Source organism: Ranitomeya variabilis, chromosome 3, assembly GCF_051348905.1.
Source record: "Ranitomeya variabilis isolate aRanVar5 chromosome 3, aRanVar5.hap1, whole genome shotgun sequence".
NCBI classification, from domain to species: domain Eukaryota; kingdom Metazoa; phylum Chordata; class Amphibia; order Anura; family Dendrobatidae; genus Ranitomeya; species Ranitomeya variabilis.
In genome coordinates this window covers 416014332-416028038 of record NC_135234.1, presented here as the reverse complement: position 1 = coordinate 416028038, position 13707 = coordinate 416014332, and the positions used below count along the sequence as shown (strand labels likewise).

Genomic DNA, 13707 nt, shown 5'->3' with positions numbered 1-13707 from the left:
TTTTTTCTTTGATGATGCTGTATGGCAGCTCGTTTTTTGCGGGACAAGATGACATTTTCAGCGGTACCATGGTTATTTATATCCGTCTTTTTGATCGCGTGTTATTCCACTTTTTGTTTGGCGGTATGATAATAAAGCATTGTTTTTTGCCTTGTTTTTTTTTTTTTTTTACGGTGTTCACTGAAGGGGTTAACTAGTGGGACAGTTTTATAGGTCGGGTCGTTACGGACGCGGCGATACTAAATATGTGTACTTTTATTGTTTTTTTTTATTTCGATAAAGAAATGTATTTATAGGAACAATATATATATATTTTTTTAATTTTGGGGGGGATTTTTTTTATTTTTTTTACACATGTGAATATTTTATTTTTTACACTATAACATTGCCCCAGGGGGGGCATCATGTTATGGTGTAAGATCACCGATCTGACACTTTGCTGCGCACTGTGTAAGATCGGCGATCTGACGTGCACAGCTCCTGGAGGCTTCCCGGCGCCTGCTCTGAGCAGGCGCTGTGAAGCCACCTCCCTGCAGGACCCGGATGCCGCGGCCATTTTGGATCCGGACCTGCTGCAGGGAGGAGGAGGTAAGAGACCCTCGGAGGAACGCAATCACATCGCGTTGCTCCGGGGGTCTCAGGGAAGCACGCAGGGAGCCCCCCCGTGAGCGCGGCCGATCGCTATGACATACTATCCTGTCGGTGGTCATACGGGCCCACCCCACCTCGACGGGATAGTACATCTAATGTCAGAAAGGGGTTAATGTTTTACTGCCCCTGAACAATGAAAAGAAGTCTGTCAACCCCAAAACTGAAATCACTTGTGCATTCATATTGAATGCCCCCTCAATTTTATTCCTACGCACCACCTTTTACAGGTGCTTCTCACAAAATTAGAATATCATCAAAAAGTTAATTTATTTTAATTCTTCAATACAAAAAGTGAAACTCATATATTATATAGAGTCATTTACAAACAGAGTGATCTATTTCAAGTGTTTATTTCTATTAATGTTGATGATTATGGCTTACAGCCAACGAAAACCCAAAAGTCATTATCTCAGTAAATTAGAATACTTTATAACACTGACTTCAAAAATGATTTTAAAATCTGAAATGCTGACCTACTGAAATGTATGTTCAGTAAATGTGCTCAATACTTGGTCGGGCTCCTTTTGCATCAGTTACTGCATCAATGCAGCGCGGCATGGAGGTGATCAGCCTGTGGCACTGCTGAGGTGTTATGGAAGCCCAGGTTGCTTTGATAGCAGCCTTCAGCTTGTCTGCATTGTTGGGTCTGGTGTCTCTCATCTTCCTCTTGACAATACCCCATAGATTGTCTATGGGGTTAAGGTCAGGCGAGTTTGCTGGCCTATCAAACACAGTGGTATTGTTGTTTTTAAACCAGGTATTGGAACTTTTGGCAGTGTGGACAGGTGCCAAGTCCTACTGGAAAATTAAACTTCCATCTCCACAAAGCTTGTCAATAGAGGGAAGCATGAAGTGCTATAAAATTTCCTGGTAGAGGGCTGTGCTGACTTTGGTCTTGATAAAACACAGTGGACCTACACCAGCAGATGACATGGCTGCCCAAACCATCACTGATTGTGGAAACTTCACACTAGACCTCAAGCAGCTTGGATTGTGTGCAGCTCCACTCTTCCTCCAGACTCTGGGACCTTGATTTCCAAACGAAATGCAAAATTTACTTTAGTCTCAAAACAACACCATGGACCACTGAGCAGCAGTACAGTTCTTTTTCTCCTTGGCCCAGGTAAGACACTTCTGGCATTGTCTATTGGTCATGAGTGGCTTGACACAAGGAATGTGACACTTGTAGCCCATGTCCTGGATACGTCTGTGTGTGGTGGCTCTTGAAGCAATGACTCCAGCAGCAGTCCACTCTCCCCCAAATTTTTGAATGGCCTTTTCTTAACAATCCTTTCAAGGTTCCGGTTATCCCAGTTGCTTGTGCACCTTTTTCTTCCACACTTTTTCCTTCCACTCAACTTTACATTAACATGCTTGGATACAGCGCTTTGTGAACAGCCAGATTCTAAAGCAGTGACCTTTTGTGGCTTTCCCTCTTTGTGGAGTGTGTTAATGACTGCCTTCTGGACAGCTGCCAAGTCAGCAGTCTTCCCCATGATTGTGGAGCCTACTGAAACAGACTAAAGGACCTTTTTAAACCCTTAGGAAGTATTTGCATGTGTTTTTTGTTAGTTATTCTAATTTACTGAGATAACGACTTACTGCAACATACACTCCACAAATGTACTATCTATAAATTTACTTGGCGCTAACTATTCTTTTTTTTCTGCAAAAGAAAAACACACATCACTAACACTGCAAAGTACATTCCGCTAGTGCACTAGCTAAGAATTTACCTGCCAATAACAGTTTTTTTTTTTTTGCAAAAGTAAAACACTATCTCCCTGCTCTGTACTTTTTTTCTCTAAAAGAAAATTGGACATCACTAACACTGCGACATCTGCTACTCTGTTACGCTACCTCTAATCTGCGCTAACTACTATTATTTTTTTCTCAAAGAAAATCGGACATCACTAACACTGCAAAGGATGCTGCTCTAAGTCTTGGCGCAGACTCTGATCAGCAGCTATACTGATCAGAGCACTGCGGCCATGGGAAGAGTGCAACTGCTCAGCGCAGGACACCGCACACATGAAAAAGTAAACAAGTGCAGAAAAAATACAATGGGGACTGGGAGGTTTTGGTGGGAAGCTGAAACAAGGATTGAGGAACTGCTACTGCTGCTGTGATCGCAGGAGACAGATCGCAGGAGGATCTCACTGGCATTCAATGAATTTCAATATCTCAAGTAACACAAGGGGTATACAATTGTAACACCCCAGGTAACCGGTTGTTACAGTGATGTTGCCTTCCTTTCGGAGAGGGCAATATCATGCTTGGAGGCATGAAGGATTCTCTTTACCAGGTAACGCACCCACATTCAACACATTCTGAATCCAGGCCAGAAGGGGGAGCACTGAACCAGTATTCAAGGGCGCTTCCCCAGCTTTAAGTGTTCTGATCTGGAGGAGGAGTTAGGCAGTCTGGAGCAGACAGTGGAAATGGAAGAAAGTCTGGAACTGAGATAAGACAGCGGAGCCGTGCAGCCAGGACTGAGCTGCAGCTCCAGGGAAAGGAAGTGAACCCGAGGGGTTGAAAGTGGTGGAGCTACTGAGGAAAGGAGCACAGTCGAGAAGGAAAGGGGCTCAGAGGGGAACTGTGACCGGGCACCCTCAGAGCCGAAGCGAAGGAACCGGGCACCGGGAGCCCGAGGCTGTGTGGTACTCTAGGACACATAGCAGAAAAGGAGGGCATAGGACTGCATGTTAATTGCCCACACCACGCCTGGAGATGAAGCAGCACCTATAGAGCCCGGGTCGTGATAGAGACCCTATAAAACGGCTCAATCTGCTCACCATACAGGTAACTGTCTCAGAACAGGAGGGAGAGGACTTTGCCAGCAGCTACAGGCAGCAGGGACCTCGCACACTAGCGCAAGTAGGAAGGCTTATGGACCTCACCTGTGAGAGGGATTCACTATTGCCTCCAGGCCGGTCGGGCCTTATCATCACCTGTTCCTGGTACCCTGGACTGTGGACTGCTACTGTCAGTAAACCAGGTAAGGACTGCAACTGTGTGTCCTCCGTTATTTATGGCAACCCACCATCCTTGCCATACACCTTGGGAGCTCTGGGGACTCCGCTTCACCTGTGGGAAGCGTCACGATCTTGCTGCAACAACATCACCCAAGAGGACCCCTTTAAGCAGTGCCGGTCCCTATGACCGAGAACCACAGGTGGCGTAATGAATAGACTTTATTCCAAAATACCCCTTAAAGACCTTTCCCCTTTTTAATTGGGCGCCCAGGGCCACGGACTGGGTCGCAGCCACGTGACAGCCCCTTTAAGTGCGACCGGACCCGGTACCGAGTAACCCCATTGCCCTGGCGGGCAACTCACAATCACTCTGCATCCCAACTCTAAGGTAAAGATGGCATGCAGAGTAGTGATCGCTATTTTAGATTAACCTCTTTGGTGCTGTTTGATCATTAAATATTGTTCAACCAATCAGCGCCAAAGGGGTTAATTAGGAGAGGTGACGTGGCTATTACCCCACCCATTGCGACTGTTATGATTGGTGCTGTCTAAGACAGCACCAATTACAGAATGTCACATGGATTTTTTTTTTGTAACTTTATTGTGACTTCGTTGTGACTTTCTGATCAGAATTGATCAGGCAATGACTGCCATCGCCAATGCGGGGGGGGGGGGGTGGTATAACCCCCCCCCCTTCCCAAGGCAATGTGTAGGGACGGCCTGCTGTCAAAGAGAGCAGACATCTTAACTCGGTTAGTGCGCAATGCACAGCAGTGACTGGAAATACCGGTGCCGTATGTATACTTCTCTTTGTGAGAACACAGCTCCCAAAGAGAGGTACATATACGCCGCATGTCAGGAAGGGGTTAAAGAGTTGTCCATTACTGCACATCACATCCCCTCAATTTTTTGTTGTTCCTTGAGGTGTCTGGCAGAGGTTTACTCCCCTCTCCCCATAAATAATAAATGGATGCCTGGCAGAACCCAGTTTGCATGTGCAAAGTGGGGTCTAAAGAAATAGCTGTCAGACAAACACAGTTATCTGATATATAGAAAAATAAGGCTAACAAAGCCACAGCCAGCTCACCGACAGACCGAAGGAGCATGGAGTTATCGTCCTGACCAAGACGTGCAGCAATGGAAGATGAAGAAAAGGTGTATACTCCAGCCTCTAAAATCTTGAAAAGCTTTATTGGTGCATATAAATATAGCGTGATTAAAATCCTTGCTCAAAAGTGGATGCAGTCATGAGGATAGACAACGCGTTTCGATCTATGTCACATGATTAAGATCGCATAGATCGAAACGCGTTGTCTATCCTCATGACTGCATCCACCTTTGAGCAAGGATTTTAATCACGCTATATTTATATGCACCAATAAAGCTTTTCAAGATTTTAGAGGCTGGAGTATACACTTTTTCTTCATCTTCTACAGTTATCTGATGCAGGACATATTATTGGTTCCACACAGGGCCCAAGAGGTAAGGGGCCCATTTTCACTACCAAAGCAGGTGGAATTATGCATTTTGATGACCTATTGGGCAGCAAAGGACCCATATACTGGTTTTGCACAGGAACCCTTTTCAGTCTGATCTGATGTGTATAGCCACCTTTAGAAAGGAGTACAAGATTCTCAGGATACTTTATACCGTAAGTATTAAGTATGGACAGTTCCATGTTCCTTCTCTAGGTAATATGTTCCCTTAAACAGATGCAGTGTCTTAATAGCCTTGATAAATAAAATACAATTTAGAGATACTTTACCAGACATTGCAAAATATGTAGGAATTTTGAAAAGCTGAAATAAGAATAAAACAAGAACATGAAAACTAAGGCCTGCAATTTCCATACCTGTTCTTGTGACTTGAAGTCTGCAAAAGTTGTCTGATGAATTTGTATCTTTTGATCAGTGTTATTGTTGGAGTAAGAAAGCTGCTAAGACACATAAAATAATTAATGTTAGGTATAACTACAGTATAGTTTCTTTTCTTGTGAGGTGTAAAAATGTCTTTCCGGTCCTGAGAGTTTGTTATGATGTACTAGCCTAAAGAAAATGCCTTGGCCTACAGTCCAGAATGCTCATCTCACAAGCTTGTCTAGATGGCACACAAGCATAGCAAATCTCAGTATTGAGATACTAACATACGGTATGTCCTTATTTTGTTGTGTATAGTAATAGACTATACCTGCATGAGCTTCAGATTTCACATGAAATCTGAACAATTCCTTCTGTGCTATTCCAACATATAAAAACTGGTGAACATGTACAGAGGCACACAAGCCATGAAGTTCCCTAATATTGTGTCATGCACCGAAAATATATTGAGATAGGAATTAAAAAATATATATTATTAAAAATGGCCCACGGCTTACTGTATAAAACTGTAAGAAGTGTAACTATTGCACATTTGTATCTATACATTTCTTTAGAATAAGTCATGAAAAGACACAAGAAATGACCGAATAAATTTGGAGGACCCGTCAGTAGTTCATTTCCACTGGACAGGAATTGTGCAAATTGCCTCCTACCTGCTGGATTGCCCAGCGCTTTTTCTGATTTGTAGGCTTGACGCTATGACATTGTTGCAGTATGATGCACACATGATGTTGCACCAAGTCTGATAATCAGGTTAAAAGGTGTCTGGGATGCCAGTAAGTAGGATGTGTTCTTGCCAGTTTTGATGAGAAACTGGGCTGAAGTCATACTTCATGAATCAGTAGCACCAGATGAGTGGCATACACCTCTGTGTTCGCCTCATCACAAATCCTACTTAAGTCTCTGGAGTAAGATGTGCGATGTAACGAATGACCCCGTTCCTCATGAATTTGACGAGCGCTGGCTGCCATGCCCTTTCCCGCCTTAGCTGCGCTCACTTTGTCAGAGTTGTGTGAGAATGCCAAAAGTCAAGTCACACAATTTTAGAGCAGCCTCCAGTTTCGCCAAAATTATGAGACTTTTCAAAGATATTTATGCCTGAATACTGGCGTAAAAGTTTTGATAGCGCGGGTTCATAGTATATATTTTTGTCTTCGTTTTATTAAATACAAATACTACCTGAGATACTACCTGTGACACACATGGTCTTGGAGGTAGTGCAGGCGGAGGAGGTATCCATCCAGCTCTAGGTGCTATGTAAACCAGAGAAAGGAATTATCTCAGGAGGATGTCATATCTTCATGGGTCAAGTGAAATCAATAAAAAAATGTATATAATGATACAGAAATATAAATTAGCACTTTTACATGGACTAATAATCAAATAATTGCATCTGCATGAAGAATGTTGGTCTCTAATCATTAAAAAGGTTGTCCACTACTTTTACATTGATGGCCTATCCTTAGAATAGGTCATCAATGTCTGATTATCCGGGGTTTGACACCCGGCACCCATGCTGATCAGCTATTAAGAGAGCCGGAACTGCTCACTTGCCAAGCTGCTTTGTCTACTTGTAGTGGTTGCTGCAAATCACTAGAATGCGGATGTGCAGTACCCTGCGACAGCCACTACAAGTAGATGGAGAAGCTCAGCAAGTGAGCAGTTCAGGCCGGAGGTAGCCTACACCGATAGCAGCTGATCATCGGGGGTGCCAGGTGTCGGCCCCAGACAATCAGACATTGATGACCTATCCTAAAGATAGGCCATCAATGTAAATGTAGTGGACAACCTCTTTAAGCCATAGCATGGCAGTGTTCCCCTGACAAAAAAACGTGTTCATAAGCCAACCACATCTTTCATGTAGCCCAACAACACATAGTGACAGGTAAAGGAGTGAGAAGCCTACAGATATAATTCACACCACAAAAATAGTGGTATGTAGTCTCCATGGCAAATGACTTTTTCATTTTCAGCGTATGAACACAGTATAATATAAATCTGTTTCTACACAACCCTTTGTAATTACGTTAATTGAAGGTGAATTACAGCTAACTACAGATTTCTACAGAGTAAATTACAGTCTAATCTTGTATGGCTGCCGGATATGAGAATTTATGCGTCTTTTTTACATTTAACACTGCAGTGTGCTGTAATCACAGTTTAATCTACAAAAGCAAAGATAATTCTCTGAAAATGGCTACAGTCCTCCTAAAGCATGGCACCTCTGTTTTGAGATTTACTATAGGATGATATATTACTATTATACAAAAAGACAACAACAAGGGGCTAAAGGTTTTTTTGGTATGCCCACTCAATTAACATGTCAAGAAACTCATGAGCTGCAAACTATCCTCTATGCTCCAATCTCTTTCCACTGGGGCCTCTCTCCTATGTCAATCCATCACAGGGAATAAAATACTATATACCTAACATACAAAGCCCTTATAACATGTGCTCTCTTCAGTAACACGTTATGATCTTTTTCCTTTCACTTTCTTCATACACTCACCTCCATTATTTCTCCTGTGCTTTCCCCTTCCTGTCCTTCAAACACAAAAAACTACTAATATGCCAAAACCATTCAGTTGCCATACACAAGATAGCTGTCTGCCGAACAGTTATCTCTCCAGAGTCCCTAAAAACAAAAGGTTTGGCTAACAACATTTTAACAACCAGATCCTTCACTCTCTTGACTGTCAGGGGAGAGTTGGGAAGCCCTTATACACATCAGAGGGTCATTGGTAGATTCGGCATGGGGGCTTTTATATTAATACCACCTCTTCAGCTGGTACTGTACATAATGTGCACAACCCTCACCTCCTATGGATATCCTAGTTCTTCCCTGGTCTCACTACTATGTTGAACATGAAAGTTTTGCACATATATTTATGGCTTCGAAAAGGATTTTTTCTGCTAATATGGAGCTATTAGTATCTGCCTCAAAGGGTTTTTACCTTCCTCCGTAACAACATGCTAGTTTACAGGTTTAACCCAATGGTTAAACTTAAATGGTTCAAACTTAAAAACTATGAAACTATATACTGTATGTACTGCATTTGTACATATTTTACCATATTGTACAACACTTTGTGCGGCACCAGTAATAATTATAATTATATTTACATTCAGGAAAGGTTAAAACAAGAGAGATGTAAAATTTACAAACCTGGAGAGTGATGCTGTATGATTCTACTCAGGTCCAAGGAAGAAGCTCTTGAATGTGTTTTTTGTGGTCTTGGTGGTGGAGTTGGAGGCTCTTCAAATTTCTTCATGGTTTCTTCAATAGATGTGCTAGAGTAAGACCTGAAGAATAATGTGAAATCAACAAGATTTATTGGCTGGATTGAATCCATATACAAGTCCCTTTCAAATATATTGCATCCGTAATGTACATGTATGTTATCCTGTGGCGGACAGCATGTGCTAATTGCAAGAGAAACACCAACTTTAGATCATATTGATAAAAGAAAGAAAAAACTGAGGAAGAGATCATAGGTTATTTCATAAAACAAAATGTATATGACTTTGTGAGCTGAGAACTGTTGATGGTTAATTAAATTGATTTTGATTTACTGTAACTTGAAAGTTGCAATAAACAAAGCAAATATGGTGGTCTATTAGTTTCACTGTGAAGAGGTTGTCCCATCTTAGGCATATAATGCAATGGTAGGGTGTAACATGTACTTTTGACATGCAGGTTCAACCACTGGGACCACTGAGATTATTTGGGAAGAGGTTAAACGTAGTACACTGCATATGCTACTGATTACGTGATCTGCTGCAACGGTAAAAACAAAAGGTCCATTTTCACTTTGTAAACCCTGTTCAGCGGTAATTAATGGACAGTAGGAATAAAAAAAATCACTTCACATATAATAGCTGCTGAATATACTTATTAGCATACGCAACAAACTTAAAGGGTTGTCTAGTTTATAAAACCCATCTTCATTTACCTGCTTAGAGAATTAATAGTTAATAGAGGGGGTCCTCTGTTCGGGATTATCCTGTCTTGGATACGGTGGAGAGCGGTTTTTAACGGTCGTATCTAGCTCTGAAGATCCTGTCCTGTCCTGCATTACACAGGCAATTCAGTAATTTGAATTGGCAAAGTGTAATACTTAATTTGCCCTTTGGTGGCTTTACAGAAAAACAACACCTATTGTCAGGTTTACGTGCAGAATACAGCTGATCCATAGAGGTCCCATCAGCAACACTTTGTCAGTAGCTTAACGTCAAGGAACCATTCTAAGGCCAGGTTTACAGTGGTCAACTGGTGACATTAAATGACCTTAGATCAAGTCGAACATATTTTCAGATCGGTGGTTGCTTGTTAGATAAGCCGACAACACTTCAGATGCCAACAGAACAATTGGTAAAAGATTGTTCTCGTCAGCACATGTCCAGTTTACAAAAGGACAATGTGCTGCCGAGAACAATGATTTTTTTTTTTTTAAGTCAAAAGATGATTTCCCTGGCAAACAAGCATTTTGCTTGTTTATCAGGTGATCAGCAGCCTGTTTACACAGCACAGTTAATGGGAAATTAGCGTTTCCAGGAACATTCGGACATAATATAATCCGCTCTAACAAGTAGGAATTGTTCAAAGTGGAAAATCTCTTTACATGTTCAATGTATTACTACAGCCAGAGGATTGATCAGATCACCTGACATGTCTGACTTCAATGTTTTCAGCATATACAGCATAATATATGATTTAAAGACAAGCAGAAAATATGTAGGAATTGATTGGCTAAATGAGATATACAATAGAACTGAGACTCGCAATTCCATCTACTCAATACAGTGATGTACAGACTACAGGAAAAATGCCAGACAGAGAGTACTGATTAGTTAATTTAATGCTCTAAACTGAGGATTTCACTGTCTATATGTCCCATCAGTGCATAGACGGGACTTGCCTGATACAGATCAGAAAATACTCCCTCTGGGGAAAACGCTCCATGTGATACCGTTTTCTTACTTCTACATAATAATGGTAATAGCTCAAGTATAAGCCAAAATGTGTAGCCAGAACATTGAGTAATCTCCTCACATGAGCTTCTGATGCTTAATCTCATCCATAGAATTTAGCTGGAGAAGAGATTAATCATAGCTCCCTTAAGATGCCAGGTGATTGAGGACAGGGGGTGCTTATCTGACACCATGACACCACTCAACACCGTAGGAAGATTTTTAGTCTTTTAATAATTACTCAAATCAGATTATTTTTAAGAAACCGTATTATTTATATTAGGAGTGAATCACAAGAGTTTACATCTTAGATATTATAAATAATAAAGCTGTCTAGTCATAGAATAATAAGATAAGTCACATTGTACTATAAGCCATGTTGTGTGTTCTTGTTCCTGGAAGACAGTCATCAACATAAAGGATGTCATTCTGGTTACTAACGGCTATATCCCGGTACAGCTATATACCGTAAACTGGTTTATCAGCTGTAATATCGGTGCACTATGGACCCAATAATAATCTGTGGGCCTTAAACCCCAGCCCCACTAAACAAGAACATCATTATATGTTAAAGAAAGAAATGTATGTTATCTATGTGACTCCCTGAATCAATACCATATGTGGAGTAATTATAAAATGTACCTTCCTCTCTATTGTACAAAGGCTAGACAAGTTGAATTACACACAAGCATCTGGAATATTACCATATTTATAGGTGGACCTTATAAGGATAATTTACATTAATGGATTTTACCTGGTCCTCACCTTTCACGTTCAAAACAGCATCAGAGCATTAATTCTTCTAGGTACACTTGCAAACAGGTTTTGAAGGAACGCAAACAACAGGTTGTACCAAACATTAGAGAACTGCTGCCACCAGAGTGGTACTACAGGAGTTCTACAGGGGGAACAAAAGGATCGTCCATTCCAACATACCGATCCGTCTCTTCCCTGACAATATCTGTCAATGGAGTGTCGGAGGCCCCGGTACACATTAGACTGTCCGCTGATCTGGTTTTCTGTAGTGTAATATGTACAGAAGCCTTAAGATTTCACAACTCAGTAATGGAAGAACAGACTAACCATGTAAGGCCAGAGTCACACTAGCGTAGAATATGGACGAGTGCTATGCGAGAAAACATCACATAGCACTCGGACCACTGTTAATCTATGGGACAGCTCACATCACCGTATTTTTTCTCAGGTGTATTCAACGTGCGAGTGAAATCGCAGCATGCTGCAACTGTACGCGTATATTGCCCGATTCTCGCCAATGCAAGTCTATGGGTGAGAGAAAAAAATCGGACACCACACGGACCATCAGTGTGACTTGTGAGAAATAAGCACACCTTTTTTCTAATTGCAGCCCATTGAGCCATTCAATTCATTGGAAAAAAGCAGTGAGAAATGTAAAGCCATACACATGTCATACGGATTCCATACAGATACATAGATACGAGGAAATCGCATCATCGCATTGCAAACGTATTACACATGAATGATCATTTGGAGAACATTTGTGCGACTCTCGGCCTAGAGCATCGGACCGATTTAAGTGTGAAGCCGGCCTAAAGGTATTGCTGGACTTGTCTTTGAAAGAGCTGCATGTGCATATAGTTTGGGGGGTGAAATCCTGTTGACAAATTCACATGGAATGTCACAAGAAAATTCTTAAATCAGCTTTTGTGCTAAATGTATTTAAAAGGCAAAAAATATACATCTTGCAATATTCACACTGGTCACTGCATTTTTTTTTTTCTAACTTCCTGTTGTTTCAGGAAATTCACATGTACATTAGCCATAGTGAACACTTACCCTTTTTTGCTGGACTTAAACATCTAATGAGCATGTACAAAGGTCATTTTGAAGGGATGAAGAGCAGGGACAGGTGTGACCTGGCCTATTGTGATTGATGCTGTAATCCTGCCTCTGCTGGTAAGGAGCCTGGTGAAAACTCTTCTTGAAAGGATGTTAATTATTAGTTTAAAAAAGGCCCATTGGCCAGTCTAAAAATTGCAAGATTGCTAATTTTGTTTTGAAAAAGAAAAATTACATAAAACACAAACCCTGATTTAAACAAGAGATGAGGAGTTATTTTTGTATATGAGAATAAAGACAGACATTACTAGTGTATGGAGGCATAAGGGGGAATTTTACACGGGAGCTACAAAAGGGGGCATATCCATCGCAATGCATGGGTGCTACAAGGGGAGGGCTATTTCTACCGTGAGAGGGTCACAAGGGGAGACATCACTACTGTAATGTAATTTACTTTTGGGGACTGTTACTGCGGGGGGAGGGGCAAAAGGGGCAAAAGGGATTAACTGATACTGTGAAGGCAATGAGGGTGGTACTATTACAATTTTTTTCTTCATCTGGTGCAGTGTAGAAGTGCGGGAAAAAGTGTGGTGGGTGCTATAGAAGTGATCAATCATAGATGTGTGTGTGCCACGTTTCTACAGAGGCAAGTCCAGGCTTGAAATAGTCATAGCGGTCTGTGCCGGATGAAGAAGAAAAGCAAAAATTAATTCCTTGAATTGCAGACCAGTAAATCACTGGATTTACGTACACTTACAATCTATAGAACATCTATATAGAATTGTCACTGGTGGTAATGTTAATATGGTTTTTGATAATGGTCATTATGGTGCTATTATTTGGTTACTATGTAGTAGTAATATATAGCGTGTGGTGGTATTTATTCCTTGTATATGATTTTATTGATATAATGGTCTTTTCTTATAGTGGATTTTGTTCCGCAACAGGATGGTGGTTATACGTAGACACTACGTTGTGATAATATTTTGACAATGTGTGGCGGAATATATTTTCCTTTGTGTCCTTTATTATTGGTTTATTAGTGATATATTTGTTGTGGTATACTGAACATGTTCAGTAACAAAATGCTGATATTTGTTATTTAATAACTGTATGACTTAGAAGTATCACTTCGAAAATTATCTTATTGCTGTGTTTTAATTGAAATGCATACATTTAGCTATATTTTTTTTAGTTATTCATTATAGAATCTAGAACACAATGGGGGCCAATACATATGACCAACATGCTGTTAGAGTCCCATGTTTTGCAAGGGGCCTATAGGATTCCAGCTACGCCACTGGTTGGCAATGCACTTATATTCGTGGGAACAGCAAGCGCTTTTCCTAAGTTACATACATATGAACACCTGACTCCCCAACTACTGATATGACTGTGTACATTTTAGAACTTCT

General features: G+C 41.1%; 1 protein-coding gene across 5 annotated transcripts in view; it reads right to left on the bottom strand.

The window, feature by feature from the left end:
- REPS2 (RALBP1 associated Eps domain containing 2) overlaps positions 1-13707 on the bottom strand; it is a 303614-nt gene that overhangs the window by 47204 nt on the left and 242703 nt on the right. For 2 of the 5 annotated variants that reach the window (XM_077296310.1, XM_077296308.1), the window contains exons 14-16: positions 8670-8806; positions 6683-6756; positions 5479-5562 (exon numbers count right to left, since the gene is read on the bottom strand). In XM_077296310.1, coding sequence (XP_077152425.1) covers positions 5479-5562; positions 6683-6756; positions 8670-8806 — 295 coding nt within the window. The remainder of the gene's footprint in view (positions 1-5478; positions 5563-6682; positions 6757-8669; positions 8807-13707) is intronic. The other 3 variants (XM_077296311.1, XM_077296312.1, XM_077296309.1) reach the window with 3 other exon arrangements.